At 41.8% G+C, this 23,804-nt stretch overlaps 1 protein-coding gene across 1 annotated transcript; it reads left to right on the forward strand.

The window, feature by feature from the left end:
* Positions 1-383: 383 nt before the first annotated feature.
* med4 (mediator complex subunit 4) lies at positions 384-4,542 on the forward strand. Its single transcript, XM_077002049.1, has 7 exons — positions 384-521; positions 1,428-1,494; positions 2,086-2,256; positions 3,223-3,280; positions 3,439-3,525; positions 3,857-3,988; positions 4,181-4,542. The coding sequence occupies exons 1-7, from the start codon at positions 451-453 to the stop codon at positions 4,351-4,353; spliced, it is 759 nt and encodes a 252-aa protein (XP_076858164.1). The 5' UTR covers positions 384-450; the 3' UTR covers positions 4,354-4,542.
* Positions 4,543-23,804: the final 19,262 nt, after the last annotated feature.

A 23,804-nucleotide genomic window follows, 5' to 3' on the forward strand; every position in this document is an offset into this window, starting at 1 on the left:
ATGATGCATGTGGTGTTTGTCTGGCCCAATGCCTTATAGACATGCAACAAGCTCCTATGCTCGTTTGTTTAATCTATCTCTTTTAAACAAAGTGTGCAACAAACACGCATCGTGAACACACCCGCCTGATGGAAACTCGGGTGTGTCTTCGACGCCACTCTTGTATCTTCATCTTTTTGCGCAACCTGAATAGTCCTGTCAACCCTTAACGTCTTACAAACGTGTTACATGTAATATGTTGCAAAATAAAAATGTAACAGTGGTGTACCTAAGCGAATGATTATTCCTCATAATTACAAAGTTAAAAAAAAAACAGTTAAAACACGTTTAGTAGAATATACGTTCTTCGAGTCTTTACGCCTGGTATTAGTTTTTCGGCCGGATGATGGCGATGGATTAAAATATTCACTGACTTCCTGTTATTGTCTCGCGGACGAAGAGGAAACAAACATGGCAGCCGCCGACAAGTCTACGAAAGAAAGACTCTTGTCAGCTCTGAATGATATAGAAGTATTATCCAGGTTTGTTTAATTTCTAATTTTAATAATATTTCATTATATTCGATTGCCTGTGTGCTGGTGATATTCATTATCTCCTAATGGAAACGGACTATTTAACGACTTATTTCTAGTTTGAATAGTTAGCATAGTAAGCTAGCTATCTTAACTATTTAGTTAGGAATTGATGTACTCGTATGCTAACCGTTCATTTTTATGCGGCTTTGGGTTGAATGTGCTATTTTTGATCCTCCGGCATATAATGTTGATACATAGCATATACTATGTATTATTGGCCAGCTTGTTAACCGAAAGAGTCGTTGAAGGCGATTCTACTTCGTTAGCCCGATAGGTTTTTGTCGCTTAGGTAGCTAGCCAGCTGTCCAACATAATAATGAAACAAGCTTGCGTTAGCTAACTTAGGTTTCAGTGTCTTAATTGTTCGCAGTAGTAGTTAGGCTTTTTTAGAGCTACTAACTGACAACTTTGCGTTTCAGTAGGGTTCAATTATTTATAATCAAGCAGCAGTAAAATGCGTTTGGATACTGGGAAAATATGGTCAGCATGAATCTGACATGTGACGCTCAACATTAGCTTAGGAGAGTTAGCTAAGTGATTCTCTTGTTTCGGTCTAAGTGCTTTTATAGAATTCTTTTGCTCAGATGTCTCTTGAAGTGTAAATGTGTTAAAGGGAGGGAGTGGAAATCAAGTTCTTCACACTTACACATGTAATATGTGTCTTTTCCCACATAAAATAGTGTAACAAGATAATGAATAAATTATCTTGACAGTGGAACCCACCTGGAGTGTTATAAAAGAGTATTATCACTATTTTCTGTCAGATATGTTTAGCATATTTAGATAGGATGCTGAACCTTCTCTAATTTATTGTTTATTTACAAACAGTTGCTTTGATTTGCTTTTCTGCAGGGAATTGATTGAGATCCTTGCATTGTCACGGACCCAAAAACTTCCACAGCCAGGCGAAGACACACAGGTACATTTTTTTTTTGCATGTAACACAAGTCTGGTTATAACTTACACTGAGTACAGTATACTCTAGTTAAGCCACTTGCACAGTCATAACAATTGATTCTTAAGTTTCTGTTACTGTGTCTAGGCTACTGCCTCTGAAAATTATACTCCAGAGGCTCACATTTGAAGATGTGATGGCTAGGGGTGTGCAGATCCTAGTGTTTGGTTAACTATTCAGAGAGCCAGTATTCTGGTGCTTAAATCACAGATATGCATTAAGTTTTATCATAGGGAGACAATATGTAACAAAGCAATATAGCAAACCACTACTTTAAGATTTAATCATATTGGTGAATATATAAATTTATTAATTGGAAACGAGTGAATTGCCAGGGATTTATTGCCAAGAACGCGTGACTGGGGTAATTTTAGTTAAAACTAGTCTTAACTAGACAAGATCAGCAACAATCTTAACATCTTGGCATATTGTCACCATATACAGTGTAATGATTTATTGGCACATGCTGAAATTCTGATAAAAATTATTATAATCATGAACCTCATTAGTGAGGGTAGTGCAGTGTACAGGCTGATGAGTGTATACTGTGTGCAGGTGCTGGAACTGCTGGTCCAGAGGGATAAGGAATTCCAGGCTCTGATGCATATGGCTGTGGAGCAGGGCAGGGTCCACCAAGAGATGCAGGCACTGGAGAAGGAAGCTGAGAAGAGGGATGGCGACATCCAGCTGCTACAGAAACAACTCAAAGAGGCTGAGCACATCCTGGTATGTCACTCCCACCAACCGCAGGCCTGATTAGCACAAAGTCAGTGAACCATACAATGTGAATAATGGCGCATTTCCACACGGGCCTGCTTGGCGCGGTATGATTCGATACGGATCGATTTGCAACGGAGCGGTAAGGTCGCGTTGTGTTTCCATTACAATGGTGGACCACCAAAATGTGGGTGGAGTCGCTGTTGGCGCGCGGGTTGTAGTGTCGTGACATCATTTGTATGCGTCCACAACACCGTACAACAATGGACGAGATGGCGATAGCGGAGGAGTCGCTCTCCTGTCACGCATCCTGTGACGCAACCTGTGACTACACTCCCTGGCCAATCAGTGTCATGCTGTTCCTCCACGTCACAGAAGTTTTCCGCTTTGGAACGGTTAGAACCTCGAGTGAGTAGGTACGAAAAAAGTACCTGAAGGTATCGGCAAACTTGTACCTGGTACTAATGGAAACACTCACAAATCGTCGCGAATCGAACCGTACCGCGCCAAGCAGGCCCGTGTGGAAATGCGCCATTAGACAGCACTCACAGATACAGACTGTTTAATGCAACTGGACAGGGTGCAACAGGGCCAGAGTTGACTCTGTAAGTGTTGATAATATTCACAATGGTCATTGTTGTGGAATTTTGAACAGACAGCATATGTTTGCATCCCTTTAACCAACTAAACCAATATAGTATTTGTTTGAAAACACTTACCAATCCTCCTTCAAGCTCAGGTAAGGTTTTTCTGTGGGTGTTAATGCCTTGTTTTCTTTGAGTTTGCCTGCTCTGGAGCAAGTAATGTAGCTATAGTATTGAGTACAGGAAAGCATGGTTGGCTCATGTTGAGAGCCCTGTAGTGAGTGAGTGCTCCCTGAACCTGGTTTGAGGACGTGTCCTAGCTAAGTGAAGAACATAGTCTTGTTGTGCATCTGTCTTCACACTGAAGCCAAATGTGCTGTCTCTTCTCCAGGCTACCGCCGTGTACCAAGCTAAAGAGAAACTCAAGTCTATTGAGAACGCCAGAAAAGGTACTGTACTGTGTGTCTCCTCACAATTCCTCATAATACTATGTTTCATTAAAAAATGGAAAATAATGTATACATCTTATAGTATCTATAGTGTACTTATGAATTTGTTTTAAATTGTTTATTTTGCTCCTTTGACAACTGGGTTATTTCCCTTCCAGGCAGCATTTCTTCAGAGGAAATCATTAAATATGCACACAGGATAAGTGCCAGCAATGCAGTCTGCGCACCTCTCAACTGGGTTCCAGGTATTCATGCTTTGTCATGTGATCTGTCTCTAGCTGGCTTCCTCCTTCTGATTCTAGTTCCCTATGGTAGGGTGAACACCATTTTATGTTGTTGTTAAAAACGTATAATAATATTAATGATGAGAATGAATCCCTTTATTTTGGTGATGAGGTGGTTTTGTACATTCATTCATTCGTGTGCCATGTTTGTCTAACACTAACAAGGTGGACATGTTCATCCTTCCCTCTGCTTGTAATCTGTTTTGGTAGTTCTGTTGTGTTCCTTTATCTATGACAAATGTGGCTTTATGTACATCTAGGCTCTGATTGTTTGTGTGGGTGTATGTGTTAGGTGATCCTCGGAGGCCTTATCCCACCGATCTGGAGATGCGCAGTGGAATTCTGGGCCACATGAGCAATCTACCCACCAATGGTGTGAATGGCCACCTGCCGGGTGATGCACTGGCTGCAGGAAGGCTACCAGGTATGCCACATTTGGATGGTTGGGTGTGAGTGTGTGGGTGTTTGGTTCAAAAGTTGAGCCTTGATTGAGCCTGGCAAATGGTTGTGGTGCTGTTCAGTGGTGTGGTGGTATGTGATGTATGATGTAGACTGCTCCTAGATTGGATGTTTGCTTGGTTTCTCCTTATTTAATGGCTTTCTTTCCTCCCCTCAGATGTGCTCACTCCTCAGTATCCATGGCAGTCGGCTGATGTTTCCATGGGGATGTTGCCCCCTCACCATGGAAACGATTTTGGCCTGGAGCCTCCTGGCCACAACAAGGAGAATGAGGACGATGTGGAGGCCATGAGCACTGATTCATCCAGCAGTAGTAGTGACTCTGACTAGGGGGAGGGGGGGGGGGGGGGGCGTTCTAGGACATTGGGAATACACTATTCTGTCCAATAGGAAATAAAGTAAAATTAAAAATGCTATTTTTTGCAAGCAAATTTAGCTGTGGTGTAAATAGTGTAAATATGTTTGGGTTGGCAGACCTTGTAAATAATATCTTTGGAATAAAAAATTGTGTTTATTTTATGCTGTCACTGGATATCAGTCAGCTGTGTGTGTGTGTGTGTGTGTGTGTGTGTGTGTGTGTGTGTGTGTGTGTGTGTGTGTGTGTGCGCGCGCCTCCAAGAGACATGGGCAACAGGTTTTTCCAATGATACAATTAATTCTTAACATTTACACTGGTTTACAGAAGATCATCAGGAAATCGGTGCCCTAGTTGTGTAAACATTTCTCCCATTTTGGGGAAATGATGCCTTGCAACTATACTTTGGTAAATGTATGGTCTACTAAGCAGGTGGGATTTACAGTTCTTGCCTCTTGTATTCCACTGTGACGCAGAAATGTTCAAGTAAAAATAAAACCCTTAGACATTCTGGTCACTAGGTGGTGGTGTGGTACTTTGCAAAAAGTGTTTCAGTGTTTTGCATGTTAACTGCATGCAATGGATTTTTCATGTATTGTTTATAGACAAATTCTTATGTCTATACAGTTAAGCACTGCACAGCTTAGAGCTTGCATTTCTGCACTGAATCTGGTCATTAGAAACCTAATTAATTGGTGAATAAAAGCCCAGAAGCCATCACACTGCATCACAGACCTCAAGGAAATACTCAGTGAAATGATACATTTGTACAAATGTATAAACGTTTATGAGGAATCTAATGAGCCATATATAAAGAATCATTCCGTTTATAATTTTCTTTTTGTGTTAGTAAACATAAACCTTAGTGTTGAGTGTACATTTTGGCAGTGTCTGCGTAATCACAAACACGCTCTCCAGTATATATTCCTTTTCTTCATTTGGGTACTAACCTTAGTGTTTTGTAGGAGATGGAAGGGGAAAGAAAATTGCCCTGAGGCTTTGGGTGATGGGCTGCTCTCACAGTCTTATTGTATACACACACTGCTAAAACCCTGTTTAACTGCTTATCCTAAATGTTTTTCTCCTTATTTGTGTAAATCGGTCTGCATTGCATACGAGAGCCTTATAGCTCTCCTGATAGCTGTACTGATAAAAGTTCTGTTGTGCACAAGTTAATATTTCCTCCACATCCTAGCACAACCTGTTCAGCTTATAAACTGAATGGTCAATAAGCTAAATAATCCAATATCCAAAGCGACTTACAATACTATAAAAGAGTAGATACAATAAAATTCAGACTTGGCGCAAAAAAAAAAAAAAAATTCTCGGCGTAGCCAAGTGGTGGAGGGGGTTCGGTTTGGTGGCCTCAGGATTCCGTGTCTCCTTTTTGCGGATGATGTGGTCCTGTTGGCATCATCGGGCCAGGACCTACAACTCTTGCTGGATCAGTTTGCAGCCGAATGCGAGGTGGCTGGGATGAGAATCAGCACCTCTAAAACAGACCATGGTACTTAGTCGGACAAGGGTGAAGTGCCCTCTTTGGGTTGGGAATGAGTCCTTGCCTCAAGTGGAGAAGTTGTATCTTGGGTTCTTGTTCACAAGTGAGGGAAGGATAGAACGGGAGATTGTTAGGCGGATCAGTGCCTTGGCTGCGGACGCTGTACCAGACCGTTTTGGTGAAGAGGGAGCTGAGGCAAAAGGCAAAGCTCTCGATTTACTGGTCAATCTACATTCCGACTCTTACCTATGGTCACAAACTCTGGGTAGTGACCAAAAGAATGCGAATACAAGCAGCTGAAATTAGTTTTCTCCGCAGGGTGTCTGGGCTCTCCCTTAGAGATAAGGTACAGAATATGGCCATCTGGGAGAGGCTCAGAGTAGAGTCGCTGTTCCTCCACATAGAGAGGAGCCAGTTGAGGTGGTTTGGGCATCTGGTCCGGATGCCACCTGGGTGTATCCCTAGGGAGGAGCTCCAGGCATGTCCAACTGGGAGGAGGCCCCGGGGAAGATCCAGGACACACTGGAGAGATTATATCTCTTGGCTGTCCTGGGAATGTCTCGGTATCCTCCCAGAGGAGCTAGAAGCGGTGGCTGGGGAGAGGGAAACCTGTGCCTCTTTGCTTATGCTACTACCCTGCGACCCGAACCCGGATAAAGCGGATGACAATGAAAGGATGGAACATACAAACAACACGGCTAACCGATACATAAGCTACTAGAACCAGAACATTAATTAACTAAGAAGGACATACACAACCAACATGGATAGCATAAATACAACATAACCTAAACTGGACAGAGGAAATAAACAAACATAAGGTTTAACCACACTCAGGGTACTGCACATATGAACCTAGGGATATGAAATGAACACTACAACTAAATGTAAACAGGAATGACGGAATGAACAACACGTTAAACGAAAGCATAAAACTAAGAACGAACTATCAAGACTAGGGAATAAGAGACAGGGGAATACACACATCAGATAACAACTAAACTAACCAAGGCAACCAACGATGAACTCGGGAGGCAAGAGGTAACATGGCAAGGAGTAGCATGGATAGAACATACCAGAGGAAAAACCGAACAAACCAAACCGGAGCACGAGGAAATGGAAAGAACAGGCATGCAAACACAGAGATCAGAGCACAGAAATACAAGGGTTACATTACCGACACAATGACTGAAATAGGAGGACAGGACAGGGCAAACTAAATACACTGAAACAGGGGGAAGTAAAATGAGACACAGATGGGAACACTGAGGACGGCATGACAAACAGAAGGGAATCTATAGAAACGGAGAAACAAGACAGGTTTGGGCAGATTACACAAGATGGGGCACAGGGAGGAGCAATACGTGACAACCGCATGGTGGACTAGAAAAATGACACCACAAGACACCATAACAGAAGCAGGAACTCTATAAATAGGGCATCCATTTTCAGATGTAGCCAATCTCATTGCCAGATCATCACAGGTAAGCATCACATGTCCTCCATCTCGTCCTCCCACACTGCCTTCCAGTGGATAGCCTGCAAAACAATCTGCTAGCACAAAAACCAAAATGTCCAGGCATGTAACAACATATACATACATATACACACAAACACGTATACATTTATGGCATTTGGCAGACGCCCTTATCCAGAGCGACTTACATTTATATCTAATTTTTATACAAGTGAGCAATTGAGGGTTAAGGGCCTTGCTTAGGGGCACCTCAGTCATGGCCTCAGGTCTGGGAATCGAACCCACAACCCTGATTGCCCAACCAGAATATACATCTATACATGCGTACATACATAAGCATATACCCTGATATATTCCTGCCAAAATGAAGCTAACTCTGGGCAACCCCAGAAAATGTAAAATTGATTGGCCAACTGAGTACCACACTGTCTCCAACATAGTCCCTGCAGCTTTCCTTTATCCATCAAAGCTCTTCTTTTAGTCATTTTTACTTCTTTGCTATAATAATCAAAATTTCTATTTCCAAGTAAAGACTGTAAAGGAAAATATATTTGTGTTATTTCGTAGTTTTCCACTGAGCTTCATACTCTGAGTTACACCAACACACTAAGACTCTAAGTTGTGCTGCTGTATAATAGTCCTGTAGACATGGGAGAGTTCTCCCTCCGTTTTCTTTGGAAAGCTGCAACACCCTGTATCTTATCAAAATGGGCTGAAAATGGCATCTGCACATAAGGGCTAATATACCAAAGGGTAATGTAGTCTGGACTCTAAAGGATATCTAAAAAAAGAAGGTCTCCAGGAATATATTATCTCAAATATATAGGAGTATTCAGATAACTCAGGGATACTCGACAACATATATAAAATCAAAATGCGAGAAGGAAAGTCAATTCCAGATGAAGATTGGGGTATCTTCTATAGGTGGATAATTTCAACATCACATTCTAGATTATTAAGGGAATTTAACTGGAAATGTTTGGTTGGATTTTTTATAATCTTAACACAAATGTCGAATCAGCCAATCATATTGCAGCAATTCGATATGGCCAAGAAGATCTGCTGCAGTTCAATCCGAGCATCAGAATGGGGAAGAAAGATGATTTAAATGATTTTGAATGAGGCATGGTTGTTGGTGCCAGACTGGCTGGTCTGAGTATTTCAGAAACTGCTGATCTACTGGGATTTTCACGCAGAACCATCTCAAGGGTTTACAGAGAATGGTCCGAAAAAGAGAAAATATCCAGTGAGTGGCAGTTCTGTGGACGCAAATGCCTTGTTGATACCAGAGGTCAGAGGAGAATGGCCAGACTGGTTCGAGCTGATAGAACAGCAACAGTAAATCAAGTCATGGTCATTATAACTGAGCATGCAGAAGGCCATCTCTGAACGCACACCATGTTGAACCTTGAGGTGGATGGTCTACAGCAGCAGAAGATCACACAGGGTGCCACTCCTGTCAGTTAAGAACGCACAGGCTCACCAAAATTGGACAATAGAAGATTGGAAAACATTGCCTACTCTGATGAGTCTCGATTGTTGCTGCAACATTTGGATGATAGGGTCAGAATTTGGCATCAACAACATGAAAGCATGGATCCATCCTGCCTTGTATCAATGGTTCAGGCTGGTGGTGGTACAATGGTGTTGGGGATATTTTCCTGGCATACTTTGGGCCCATTAGTACCAATTGAGCATTGTGTTGATGTAGAGGCCTGGAAATAATTTATAAAGTAAAAACAAACTCATGTTAGTAAAAACATAGTAATTAAGTGTACAGTATAGTTTGTCCAACTACAAGATGCTGATTATGTAGTTGAACGTTGTAAAAATGTGAAACAGATGTTGTAAGAGATTTGCATATTTAGAAAATAAACATTTAAGCTAATCTGTTAATGCTAGCGGCAGTGCACAGGAATACCTGTTAGTCTATACTAGTTAATGGATTAGTGTAACGCGGGGGTGCGGGCGAAATGACGAGGCACAGACTCCAGCTCGCACACTCAAGCGTCATTTTAATGAGTGTATTAACCAACGCACACATAACACAAACACGGACGTATGACACTCAAACAAAGACGAGCACGGGACACTGCGCGAACGCACACTAAATAGACAAACCACATAATCCCAGAGTGATGACGAGACGAGTCACAGGTGAAACTGATGAACACTCGGACACACCCACACCCACGATGATACACAGACTCAGACGACTGGACGTAGACGACATGAACACACGCCCAGGAGATGGGGTCAGGGGCTGCACCGTGACAATTAGGTATGTTTTGAGTATGTGAAGTGTTTTCATTTCACATAACATTCGCTGGTTATTCGTCATTAAACAGATGTTTCTTTGGGTTATTTGTAATCACTAGAAAATGTTATGGTTATCCTATATATTAAATACTTTATTAATATTATTTTATGGTTCATGGTATTGTAGCCAGTGGTACTTGGGGGCTGTGGTTAATGGGTTGCGAGTCGGCATTGGCTGAGCTTCCCGGGTTTTTTTGTGGACAGGCCGATATATGGGCAGCTACGGGGTCCTGTTAGCAGAAGTAGCTAAGCTAGCCAAACCTACGGCGTGTGTGGGATCAGCGCGAGTCACTGCAACGAAGCCAGAGTTTGAGACTGAGAGGCTGGTTGGAGCTGCGTGTGCGTGAGTGCTGGCTTGTGTGTATTGCAGCACAGAGAGTAACACAGAGCTCAGAAGTAACTAAAGGCTAGCTGAGAACTGCACTATGGTCCTAAGAAGTTGACTGGGAGAACGATAGAATTGCTGCCTGTGAATGGGATTCCAGTGTGTTTTTAATGGGGCTAGCTGCTGTTTTCTTTTTGTTTTAATTTCTTTTATGTAGCTATTTTTTACTAGGTCACTACGAGTTTTATGATTAGAGGTGAAATATAAGTGCTGTTTTCTCTTACCAAACATTTAGGTTTATTTTTTTTACTATTTTAACTGCTGCTCTGACTCCTAGAGTATATAACAATTGTTTAATTGTTATTCGTATTGATATTTTGCCTAGGGGGGTCTGGCTACAACTAAATATCATAGGTTTACTTAGATCCGGGTAATGAGACCACTATCCACTCAGTAATTGTAGTGGTGTGCAGTGATCACTCATTTGATTTGCAGTGGAATTTTCATATTACTAGTATTGGGTTTTCTTTATCTTTTATTGGAATTATAGTCACTACTGAGTGGTTTAGCTGTCCCATCCCTAACCTGGATATTTTCCGTTATGATTAGTTGTTTATTTATATTTAGTTGGTAATTAAAGATTTCTGTTTTATTTTCTTCTTTGAGATTTACAATCAGTATTTTTCTTGCTTGCCTGTCAACCTTGTGTGACCAAACTCTGTAATAAAGGAAATTTATATTTTTCTTAAAGCAACCTGTGTGTATCGATCTTTCAGAGCTCCCCTTGCTCTAGGAATAAACTAAGGGGTGGCGTAGTCGGATTTTGTTAAATAGCCCAAAAGGAGGGGTACGGGCCACAGTATAGAAAGTGTAAATGTTTTATAGGTTAAGAACAAAATTCATTCAAAAGAAATGTTATAAATACTGCAATTGATTTGATGTAAAGAATGTTAAAGAATTATTGTACTCGAATGGCCTCCACAGTCTCCAGATCTCAATCTAATAGAGCACTTTTGGGATGTGGTGGAACAGGAGATTAACATCATGGATGCACAGCCGACAATTCTGCAGCAACTGTGTGATGCTATCATGTCAATATGGACCAGACTCTCTGAGGAATATTTCCAGTACCTTGTTGAATCTATGCCACGAAGGATTAGGGCAGTTTTAAAAAACAAAATGGGGTTCGACCCAGTACTAGCAAGGTGTACCTAATAAAGTGGCCGTACATGTACACCCCCCTGTAATAAATCAGCGGGGGAAGGGATGAATAATCCTCTGGAAGCGAATTAGTCCTCACGTGCTTCTACTAGAGAGATAAATCAGCACATTAAACTGGAGAGAAAAGCTCCATTATAAAATCCACACTTTGAATATGGATGATTTTGTGCAAACTTACACACATTCAGCATGCATGCACGTACACACACACACACACACACACAGACATATTTTATTTAATATCTTAGGGACATTTTACATTTATCCATAGATACATTACTGTTTTACACCAAATCCTAACCCTAACTCCAACCTTTGGAACCAGATAAAGGAGATATTTCAGCCTCTTTTGGCTTTTTATCAAGATGGATTTCCATGCAATTCAGGACATTGTGCACCTTACAGGATGTGAAGATTGGTGCAATGATCTATGTATATGAAGAAGGGCAAACTTAAAACCCAATGCATTAATTTATGCATGGCATTACAGTGTGTCATGGAATAATCATGGATATGATGCTGTTTGGAAGACGATGGATATGATTACTAGAACTGGCAGCATGTTGTATTATAGGCTACGTGTAGTGAGTCATAAGTAGCGTTACCCTTCCCCATTGTGAATTAGGAGGCGGTAAGGGAAGTGTTAACCTCAAAATACCCAAACCTCATGCATCATAGTGTTTTCAGAGTTGTGTGAAATAACATGAGAACAGAGGTGCTATTTTCTTCCCCTATCACGCTTAGTGGAACGGGTAAAGGTGTTAAATAACTAATTTGACTGGCTGCGAAAATTTCACCCTCCTATTTACACCCAGCCCTTTTGAACAAGTATGCACTGTGCTTGGCTTATCACAAATGCCACTTGGATAGTATCTCTAACACATTTACAGCATGTAGACATAACTGTGCAGGTCATGTAAACTACTAAACTAAGATGGTGTGCAACACTTCAAATTCTGCAGGGGGAAATCTTATAGCTTGAAAGAGTCTCCTATAACAAAAGGCTCTGCAGTAAATTGTGTTAGTGGAATAATGTTACATTTATTTAAAAGGAGAGTGGAAATTATTTTCTAACAACAAAGATTGGTTTCAATGCTAAACTTTGTTAGAAATTTGTTTTTGAATACTGTGCCAATATTAATGTTATTATTTGTTAGAATGCATGTAAATGTGTGAATGTTAACTTTGCTGGTATCAGCTGAAAGGAACAAGAGACATTTTTTTTACATATGAGTAGGTGTGTTGGTGGATGAGGGTCAGTGTGTGTGCAACTATAATATTTCATGCCAGGTCACTTGCATGGTGCAAATATTTTACTGACTGTGAGTATATTATAAAGGTCTGTGAAATACCAGCAGCAACATCATCAATTATTCCAAATAAGATTTAGTATAAAATGTTGTAAAACAATATATTATGTGCTGTATGTGTTCTAATAATAAATCATTATAAACAGTATATTAATAAACAATTATTTAAATAGAAATGTAATATAATGTTGGTCAGATGATGTATTCTCCAGTCTAACATATCTCCAACCATGTAACGCTGGTGTCCTGATAATCATTCACCTTTTAAATAGCACAGTCATTTGTTTAAATAGTACTCCCATTAAACCTTAAATATCCCAAAGCTGAAGATGAATATCCAGAAGACAAAGAAGACAAAAAGCCTCTTACCAAAGATACCGCTCTAATGATATAAAAAGCCAGGTTTATGCCACTGATCTATAGAACTGAACTGAATTACATAATAATCTTGAAGTTACAGAGCTGCCATTTTGTTATGCCAAATAATTGTAACACCAAAGGCGCACAGTGATTTGGAGGTGGATATATACTAAGAAGAGCAAGATTTGTTAAGGGAAAATCCAGATTCCTTGTTATATACGCAGTGCAGGGTAGTAAAGTTGTTGTGCAGATAGAGAGATAAATAACACAAATTAATGGGTTAGACATTTTGTCAGGGCTGGCTCCAGGGTGGGTCCTTCTGTCGCCACCAGGAGGAGCCCACAAGCCAGACCTCAGGCTAATCAGCGGTGATGGCCTGCACCTGTTGTCCTGGGTTTATAAGGAAGACAGATGCAGTGTCTCACTGCTGAGTTGTCTGCATTCTTAGTTGCCAGCCTCCAGCCCTTCTCTCTGCTGTGTCACGACAAGGTGTCTCGCCACCGTGCCTCTTTCTTGTTTGAGATTTTTTGTTTTTGTTATACTGTCTCTTCGAGTACTTACCTCCTGCGCTGCTCCCTGGCCTCTCAAGTTTTCCTCCCGCTGTCATTTTTCCTATCCGTTTATTTTTGGTTTTTGGGAAGGGTTTTTTGTTCTTCGCAGCGTTTGCCAGCTAGCCAGGTACTTCCCCTGCCGTCCTTTGTTTCTCTTTGGTTTTTGTTTGTTTTTTGCGTTGATTTCATTTCACAAGTATTTTTCTTCTCCTGTGTTTTCATTTTCATTTCATTTAATTTATTATTATTAATGACCACACAACAAGTTGTTGGAATTTGCTTCGAGTACAGCATAACATACTCACATCTGTGTAAAAAAAAAAATGCATAAATACAACTACAATATACAGACATAGACAGACAATTCTTTCAGATCATACATTGATTTAGTGACCGTACAGCAATTGGAAAGGTCTGCTGTTTTTGAGTCTGACTGATTTTGTTGGTAGGGACCTGTAGCGTCTTCCAGAAGGCATGCGTGTAAACAAGTGATATGCAGGGTGAGAGGGGTCTAAAGTGATCTTTTTAGCTCGTTGTATGATGCGTTTTTGATACAGTGTGTCTATGGATGGGAGGGTGTGGCCAGTGATTTTGGATGATTTCTCTACTATACATTGTAGTTTTTTTCGTGAATGGTTATCCAGGTTTCCGTACCAAACTATTATGGATGAGGTAAGTATGCTTTGAATGATTGCTGTGTAAAACTGAAGGAGGATGTTCGGCCTGATTCACTTGTCTGAGGAAATGGTCGTTTTATTGGCTTTTTTGTATATTTGGTGTGAATGCTGTCTTCATTTGAGTGAACTACTGTTGTATGTACCAAGGAATTTGAATGAGTCTGTGATGGTAATAGGCTGAGTGGAGATGAGGATGGATGTTTTGTAAGTAGGTGAGCGTGAAAAATCGACTATTAATTCCTGTGTTTTTGATGTATTAAGCTGTAAATTGTTGTTTTGGCACCAAGTGACTGCTTGGGTGACCTGATCACGATTTTTAGCGCACATGGAACACTTAATTATTTAAAAAATTACAAGCGCATATTGAATGAAAATTTGACTTATTTGTAACATTCTCTAAATGTGAGTTTTCAATGGAAAAAAGTCACACCGCCAACTGATAAAATCCATATCCTATCCACATCCATATCCACATTTCTATCACAATATGGACGGACAAGAAGTGTAGTTTTTATAATAGGCCGTAAGGTGAACATCGAAAAGTCCTTCAGAAAAGAAATTCCGCTCCGCGCTATCCGAACCAAACACGCTTCAGCTTATAAAAAAGAACGAGTTATGTTGAGGTTTAAAAAAAAGTTTCGCCGCTCAAAATACAGTACTTATTTTGTTCGCAGCGTTTAATGGAAGGACTAGTGCCTGGTAGGCGTAATAACACTTTGGCTCTTGAGAGGTGCCACGGTTGAGACGTCATCAGAATGGACCAATCGGATAACTGGTATGTCAGCTGAGCTAGTAAACAGCAGAGCCGTAGAAAGAGAAACAGAGAGGGGAGATGACCAACAGGACCCCCAAACTACTGGGACTACTCCGACCAGGACACTTCGGTCCAGATCAAGCCTGTCCATCTCGAGCTCTGGCTCCATTCTTCCTGACATCTGCATATTTGCAAGAAAGGCTGCAAATTTGTCGTCGCGGGTGGCAGACGCCATAAAGAAGTTTTGACAAAAACACAGACTTTAACTGCAGGTAAGACTGTGTATCACCCTCTCCCCCCACCACACAGTAGGTAGTCTATGCAAATGCATCCCATCCCCCAACACACACACACACACACACAGATGTTGGGAGAAGTTGAATGACTATGTAGCCTACACTGCTACACAATCCTTGTATTTGTCTAATTCTAATATCAATGTATGTCTGAATTGCCATAATGTGATGTGTGTGGGTGTGAAATTACTTTCCAATACATAACATCCCTATGCCTATAATACCCCCCCCCCCCCATTGTTTTGAGATCTTTGATATAGAATGAAGCACACTTTGACTTTAATGGGGTACTGGGTATGTTTGTATAAATGTCATAGCATGCCTGATGTTAATATGCCACTGAATACCTGTTTAGAATTGTGGCTCCTCAGCCTGATCCCCTGTCTGGTCAACACACTGCTTTACAGCAGCAAGCCCATCCCCCGGTCCATTCCCCCACCCCCCACTGCCCCTCTCACACTTGAACACTTGGGACTGTCCCTATGTGTTGCTGGGCGGTCCCAGCAACCAGACTTGTCTCTAGAGTCTCTAGGGTGTCCTGGCTGTGCTGTACATCTGTGTGCACAAGAAATCTTTTTTTGGGTGCAACACCTAGCACCATTTTTACAACACCACACCACCAGGAAAAATGAAGTCTTCATTTTTTTGCCTGCCTATTTATTAATCCTTTGTTTTCTTTTGTATAAGGCAAGTTGCAGCAAGCTGCTGAAGTGAAGGATGACCAGAGCATCCTCATTCACATCAAGGACCGAGACTGGAAGATGGAAACCTTCAAGTGACACGATGACAATAAATCCAGCCCCTGATTATGTTCTACATGTCACACGTGTGTGTGTGTGTGTGTGTGTGTGTGTGTGTGTGTGTGTGTGTGTGTGTGATTTTTACCTCTATTCTATTTGTGTCATTCCTTTTATTATGGTTATGTATATACGTATATAAGTTTATGCCAGTTGATGTGTATGCCCTCATTGTTTTGACAAATGACAACATGAAAAGGTAACCTTATCATCCACTTGCTCCAGTTGTTTGTTCTATAAAGCACTGCTTGGAATTCATTTAGCCCCTGTTACAAACACATGGATGGCTATCAATAATTATTGGAATTATTTCCATTAATTGATCAACTGACAACATGAAAGGTCACTTGCATTATTGTGATTTGTGCTGTAAATAAAACACTTTAGTATTAATTTGGCCCAATTCAGAAATACATGAATGAGGATTATGATAATGCTCATTCATGTATTTCTGAGGGCCAAATAAATACTAAATAGTGCGTTATTGTATATAAAGTGGGCATAAAATAATATTAATCAACGATATTAATGATAATTATTTTGTGCCCACTATAAAATTATATTTTGGGAGATTTCTTTCTGTAGGTTATATTTGACAGCACTAGGCAGGTTGTCATTTTTTCCCGTTTGTTGTCGTAAATCGGTTACGTGATTGGTTTAGCGCGGTCACGCGGTGTCTTGACGTCAAAATCGTCATTCAGCGTGAGGAAAATAGTTCTTCAGAAAACGTCTCGGTTCAAACAAAGTACAGGATTCTGTGACGCGAAACCTTTTTGGTAAGTGCAATATAACTTATAATATCATTTTTATCAGCGAACGGGCATGTAGTTCGGAGATCGCGGAGCGGATCAGAACGAAAACGGGGTTCACCTTACGGCCTATAACTTTTACTTGAATAGCCAAACACCATACAATCTCTATGTCGCTGAACAGAATCACACTATGGATTCTCTGACGCAGTGCGTGTTACGTATCTTAAACGTATTCTAATATCTTATCAAAATAAAAGCCATGTCTCATGACATCTCCCCATTTAAGTTTGTTTATGTAACAAATATCAATAAACAAATAATGTCTTTGCACTGCTCACATTTTCTATATCCTAGTTTCATTACCACTTACAGACTGTAATAAAACATTAAAGGAAACATCCTATAAAGAAAACATTCTATAGTATTTCTCTTAACTATAACTTAAACTTAATTTCTCTTTTCTTTAAACTTAAGCAGTCATCGGACAAAGTCCTTGAACTTCACAGGAGTCTTGATAGTTCTTCCTGATGACCTTTTAACCAAAGGAATTGGTGTAGATGGTGAATGGACCAGCACTCCTTCTGGTGATGCCTGGTCTGGAGCCTTCGGTGCGGATGTAGGCTGAGCTGGCTCGCTAGTGGTCACACCAGCTGGTTGGGCATGTTCCTCTGGCGGTGTCTGTTCCTCCGGTCTGGGTTGCTCTGGGATGAGCTGCAGGTGACGTCGCTCAGTGACTGTGCCTTGCTCAGTTCTCACCACGTATGACCGTGGCTCTGGTGCATTTGAAACTATAACACCAGGCAGGAGTCGTCCATCTCTTTTCCCCATCCAGCTTGACCTTTACCTGCTGACCAGGGCATAGAGCTGGAAGGTCACGAACAGAGTGTCTCCTGTTATAGAAGAACCTGTAGGCCTGTTTCGTCTGTCTATCTTTATCTTTCAGCTGCTGAGTATTGACATTGCAGGGCTGCAGATGTTCTGTGAGAGTGGGGACTCTCGTTCTGATCTGGCGACCAACTGCAAGCTGGGCAGGGCTCTGTCCAGTTGACTGAATCGGGGTGGCCCTGTAATTCATCCACGCTAAGTGTGGGTCTGGTTGGCCCAAGATCCGCTTGGCAGTCTGTACTGCTCGCTCTGCAGCACCGTTTGCTTGCGGGTAGTGTGGGCTTGAAGTTGTATGTTGGAAGTCATAGGTGTTCTTGAACTCACTGAACTCTGCTGACACAAACTGTGTGCCATTATCAGTGATGACCTCAAGGGGAATACCCCAGCGCACAACCATGCTCTTGAGGCAACTGATCACTTGCTTACTAGTTATACTAGGCAGGTGGGCTATCTCTATATCTCGAGAATAATAGTCAACTGCTACTAAGTACTTGTTACGTCCCCCTCTCTGCGGGTGCACAGGGTTGTCACTGGGTGTAGGGTGGAATAAGAAATACACGGCACGGAGTCAAGCTGATAGCGATTGGATATTTTACTGTTCCAGAGAGCCAACACACAAACCAGATGTACATAGACAGAAGTCTAGACAAAAGTCGTAATATCTCAAAACGGGCTGAAGATGGCAATGCCCAATTACCGTACACATACCACATACACAGGTCTGGCTACGGTGGGTCACAGGCGGCATCAAAGCAATGAAAGAAATATAAGAAAACTCTTCCCTGCCTAACCAAAACCCCTAACCTAACAAACATACAAATGTGATGCCCGCCTCCTTCCTAACATCTATACAACAAAACAAAGCTACAAACATGAGAAAAGAAAACTAACCTACCCCACCATAGCCTCCCACATGAACAGTGAGCACAGTGTACACTCTGGGGTATACAGGAAACCTGGTAACCCCCTTCACACACCACATGAAACATACAACTAGAACAATGCTGGCTTTCTGCACAACACACCACTCAGCCACACAACAGCAATCAGGTGTCTCCCTCTCTCTGTCCTTGCAGCCATCATTTATTCCAGAATGCCCGCCTTCCACGGTGTCCCATTGGTTAGCCGATGGAGCCTTTCTGTGACCGGATTGGTGGGGCTTGCCAATGTTGATTGTCCACGGCCAGAGGGCGATCAACAGCAGCAACGAGTGCACCTAGGAAAGTAGACAGAAAACAACGTGCACTCCATGCACGTAACACACCCCCCGAAAAGAGAAGAAACATACAAAAGACATCACCCATCCGACACTACTGTACGATCTCCGCCACACGGGATAGAGCATCAGCAATGATGTTATCCGTCACCTTTTTGTGACGTATCTCCAAATGGTAGTCCTGGATTAACAAAGTCCACCGCATCAACCGTTGGTTTTGGTTGTACATCCTGGACAGAAATACTAAGGGGTTGTGGTCAGTGTACACAACAACTGGAAAAAGAGAAGACTCAACATAAACATTAAAGTGTTGCCCAGCCAATAACAACGCCAGTGTCTCTTTTTCAATTGTCGAGTAATTCCTCTGATGTTTGTTAAACTTGTGTGAGTAATAACAAACAGTGTGACGAATGTCATCCACATCGTCCTGGAGAAGAACAGCTCCAGCACCGGAATCACTAGCGTCCACTTCAAGAATGAAAGGACAAGTACAGTCAGGGGCAGCGAGTACAGGGGCCTCTGTAAGCAACACCTTTAAACCAAGGACGGATTAAGGATAGTCTGGGCCCCTGGGCAAAGAGTTGCACAGGACCTGGAGGTCATGCTGGAGGTCATGCCTGTACTCTTGGGAGACAGCAGTGGTGACATTTAAAGCTGCCCCTTCAAACACCTCAAAGTTATCTCTCTGTGTCTCGTAAAGACAAGAGAAGTTGTGTAGCTGTACATATGTCAATATTATGCTTCTGCAGCTGCAGGCTTGTGGCTTGGAACCTCTGTAGTATTGTGTCCCAGGAGTATGCCATGAAGGCCATCTCCAACGTGTCCAATTTGACACAGAGTGCAGAGGCTTCACTTCGAGTTACACATTTCTCCTCCATATCTTTAGAAATATCATTCAATGCCCCTCTCAGTTGTGCATAATATTTCCAAAGAGCCTTAGTTAACTCAGCTCGTGCACTCCATCGAGTACCTGACAGTGATTTCAGTGTGAGTTTGATATCAGTATCACGGAAAACCTTTCCCCACCTGTGTGTAGATGATGCACAAAATGTGTACATTGCCTGTACAAAGTAAAAAAAAACGTCCAGCTTCTGGGCTACTGTCAACAACATTGACACCAACTAAATTCAGTGATTGTGCTGCACAGGGGACATAACAAATCAAAGGGTTTCTTTGTTTAAGGTGAGATTGGACTCCATTGTACTTTCCCGACATGTTACTTGCATTATCATATGACTGGCCCCTACAGTTGGATAAGTCTAGGCCCAGATTCTCCACCATAGCAACGACACACTCTGCCAAACTGTCCCCACTACGGTTTTCAATAGGCTCAAAAGCTAGAAAACGCTCAACTACATGTCCGTCATTATTAACAAACCTGAAAATAAAAGTAAGTTGGTCCACATGAGCAAGGTCTGGAGTGGAGTCAACTATAACAGAGAAGTATTTTGATTATTTGATCTCATTAACAACTGCCTGCTTTGTTCTCTGTCCCATCAAATGGATAAATTCTTCACACACTGTTGATGATAAGTAGGATACAACCTTTTCCCTTACCTCCAAACCTTTGGAGGTGCTCAGCTAGGAATGGGTCAAATTTGGCTAAGAGTTCTATGATGCCCCAAAAATTACCATTGTGGGCTGATCCTAATAGCTCATCATCTCCCCTGAAAGCAAGTCCTCTCTCTCCCAAAAACTGGATGACTGCAACAACTCTTTCAAAACTTCCCACCAGTATTGTCTTTCTGCATCAATTTGTTTGACAATATCAGAATCAATTGTTGCTGTGCCTCTGGAGCGATTATATAATGCTAGCATGCAAGCCCTATGCTCCACACTCCCCTCATGCTCACCAATCCGCTCTGGGGGTTTTATATAGAACTTGCATATTCACTTGGAAGTTCTTGCAACACCTGATTGGCTCAGCCCCTGTGGGAATTTAGGGCAATGTAACAATTTTTCATCACTGAGTGAGAGGGTGGGGGAGGGGTAGCCACTATCTACTACAAAAATGCTGTTTTGAGTATATTAAAAATGCTGTGTTAATGATAGTAAATCAAGTTTAATTATTGTCAAGACCCCTTCACACTGCCTTGAAACATGTCAAGTCATGTCAAACTGTCATTGAATGGTCATTGAATAAGAAGCTGAATAAAATATGTTTTGCAATAAATAATCCTCAAACAAAATATCAGGATTACACGCATACACAGCCACAGCTACTACAACAAAACTACTTGCTGTTTCATCATTTGTCACCAAACCAAAATTGTGCTACTCAGTAAAATTAGCTTGTAGTTCTGTTGTATGAAAAAGCACTTTTCCTTTCATGTGTTCCTTCAGAACTAGAGTGACCACTGGTCTCTTTACTGTTGTTTATTAAAGGGGACACATGAAACTAGTCAAATGGCTTGTTGTTTTCACACAAGTGAAATCACACCCTTGGCCAAATTCACTAAATTTAATTGGTGTCAAAGATAGCATTCATCAGACAAATTGCTTGTCTTAAATTTAAATAATTGCAAAATTGCTAAATTAATTTGTCTCTCTGTGCTTAAGAGAAATTGAACATTAAGTAAGGGCCTGAATTTGTACGTCCCTAGAAAGTCAAGGAGCCATGGTAAACGACTTCTATGGAAGTCAAGGGCCCCATAGCAGGGGCCCTCATGATCAAGGGCCCTCTAATGGTATGCCCTGCTAGAAGAGAAAACTCTTCCCTGCCTAACCAAAACCCCTAACCTAACAAACATACAAACGTGATGCCCGCCTCCTTCCTAACATCTATACAACAAAACAAAGCTACAAACAAGAGAAAAGAAAACTACCCCACCATAGCCTCCCACATGAACAGTGAGCACAGTGTACACTCTGGGGTATACAGGAAACCTGGTAACCCCCTTCACACACCACATGAAACATACAACTAGAACAATGCTGGCTTTCTGCACAACACACCACTCAGCCACACAACAGCAATCAGGTGTCTCCCTCTCTCTGTCCTTGCAGCCATCATTTATTCCAGAATGCCCGCCTTCCACGGTGTCCCATTGGTTAGCCGATGGAGCCTTTCTGTGACCGGATTGGTGGGGCTTGCCAATGTTGATTGTCCACGGCCAGAGGGCGATCAACAGCAGCAACGAGTGCACCTAGGAAAGTAGACAGAAAACAACGTGCACTCCATGCACGTAACACACCCCCCGAAAAGAGAAGAAACATACAAAAGACATCACCCATCCGACACTACTGTACGATCTCCGCCACACGGGATAGAGCATCAGCAATGATGTTATCCGTCACCTTTTTGTGACGTATCTCCAAATGGTAGTCCTGGATTAACAAAGTCCACCGCATCAACCGTTGGTTTTGGTTGTACATCCTGGACAGAAATACTAAGGGGTTGTGGTCAGTGTACACAACAACTGGAAAAAGAGAAGACTCAACATAAACATTAAAGTGTTGCCCAGCCAATAACAACGCCAGTGTCTCTTTTTCAATTGTCGAGTAATTCCTCTGATGTTTGTTAAACTTGTGTGAGTAATAACAAACAGTGTGACGAATGTCATCCACATCGTCCTGGAGAAGAACAGCTCCAGCACCGGAATCACTAGCGTCCACTTCAAGAATGAAAGGACAAGTACAGTCAGGGGCAGCGAGTACAGGGGCCTCTGTAAGCAACACCTTTAAACCAAGGACGGATTAAGGATAGTCTGGGCCCCTGGGCAAAGAGTTGCACAGGACCTGGAGGTCATGCTGGAGGTCATGCCTGTACTCTTGGGAGACAGCAGTGGTGACATTTAAAGCTGCCCCTTCAAACACCTCAAAGTTATCTCTCTGTGTCTCGTAAAGACAAGAGAAGTTGTGTAGCTGTACATATGTCAATATTATGCTTCTGCAGCTGCAGGCTTGTGGCTTGGAACCTCTGTAGTATTGTGTCCCAGGAGTATGCCATGAAGGCCATCTCCAACGTGTCCAATTTGACACAGAGTGCAGAGGCTTCACTTCGAGTTACACATTTCTCCTCCATATCTTTAGAAATATCATTCAATGCCCCTCTCAGTTGTGCATAATATTTCCAAAGAGCCTTAGTTAACTCAGCTCGTGCACTCCATCGAGTACCTGACAGTGATTTCAGTGTGAGTTTGATATCAGTATCACGGAAAACCTTTCCCCACCTGTGTGTAGATGATGCACAAAATGTGTACATTGCCTGTACAAAGTAAAAAAAAACGTCCAGCTTCTGGGCTACTGTCAACAACATTGACACCAACTAAATTCAGTGATTGTGCTGCACAGGGGACATAACAAATCAAAGGGTTTCTTTGTTTAAGGTGAGATTGGACTCCATTGTACTTTCCCGACATGTTACTTGCATTATCATATGACTGGCCCCTACAGTTGGATAAGTCTAGGCCCAGATTCTCCACCATAGCAACGACACACTCTGCCAAACTGTCCCCACTACGGTTTTCAATAGGCTCAAAAGCTAGAAAACGCTCAACTACATGTCCGTCATTATTAACAAACCTGAAAATAAAAGTAAGTTGGTCCACATGAGCAAGGTCTGGAGTGGAGTCAACTATAACAGAGAAGTATTTTGATTATTTGATCTCATTAACAACTGCCTGCTTTGTTCTCTGTCCCATCAAATGGATAAATTCTTCACACACTGTTGATGATAAGTAGGATACAACCTTTTCCCTTACCTCCAAACCTTTGGAGGTGCTCAGCTAGGAATGGGTCAAATTTGGCTAAGAGTTCTATGATGCCCCAAAAATTACCATTGTGGGCTGATCCTAATAGCTCATCATCTCCCCTGAAAGCAAGTCCTCTCTCTCCCAAAAACTGGATGACTGCAACAACTCTTTCAAAACTTCCCACCAGTATTGTCTTTCTGCATCAATTTGTTTGACAATATCAGAATCAATTGTTGCTGTGCCTCTGGAGCGATTATATAATGCTAGCATGCAAGCCCTATGCTCCACACTCCC

The sequence above is a fragment of the Brachyhypopomus gauderio genome, chromosome 4 (genome assembly GCF_052324685.1).
Source record: "Brachyhypopomus gauderio isolate BG-103 chromosome 4, BGAUD_0.2, whole genome shotgun sequence".
NCBI classification, from domain to species: Eukaryota; Metazoa; Chordata; class Actinopteri; order Gymnotiformes; family Hypopomidae; genus Brachyhypopomus; species Brachyhypopomus gauderio.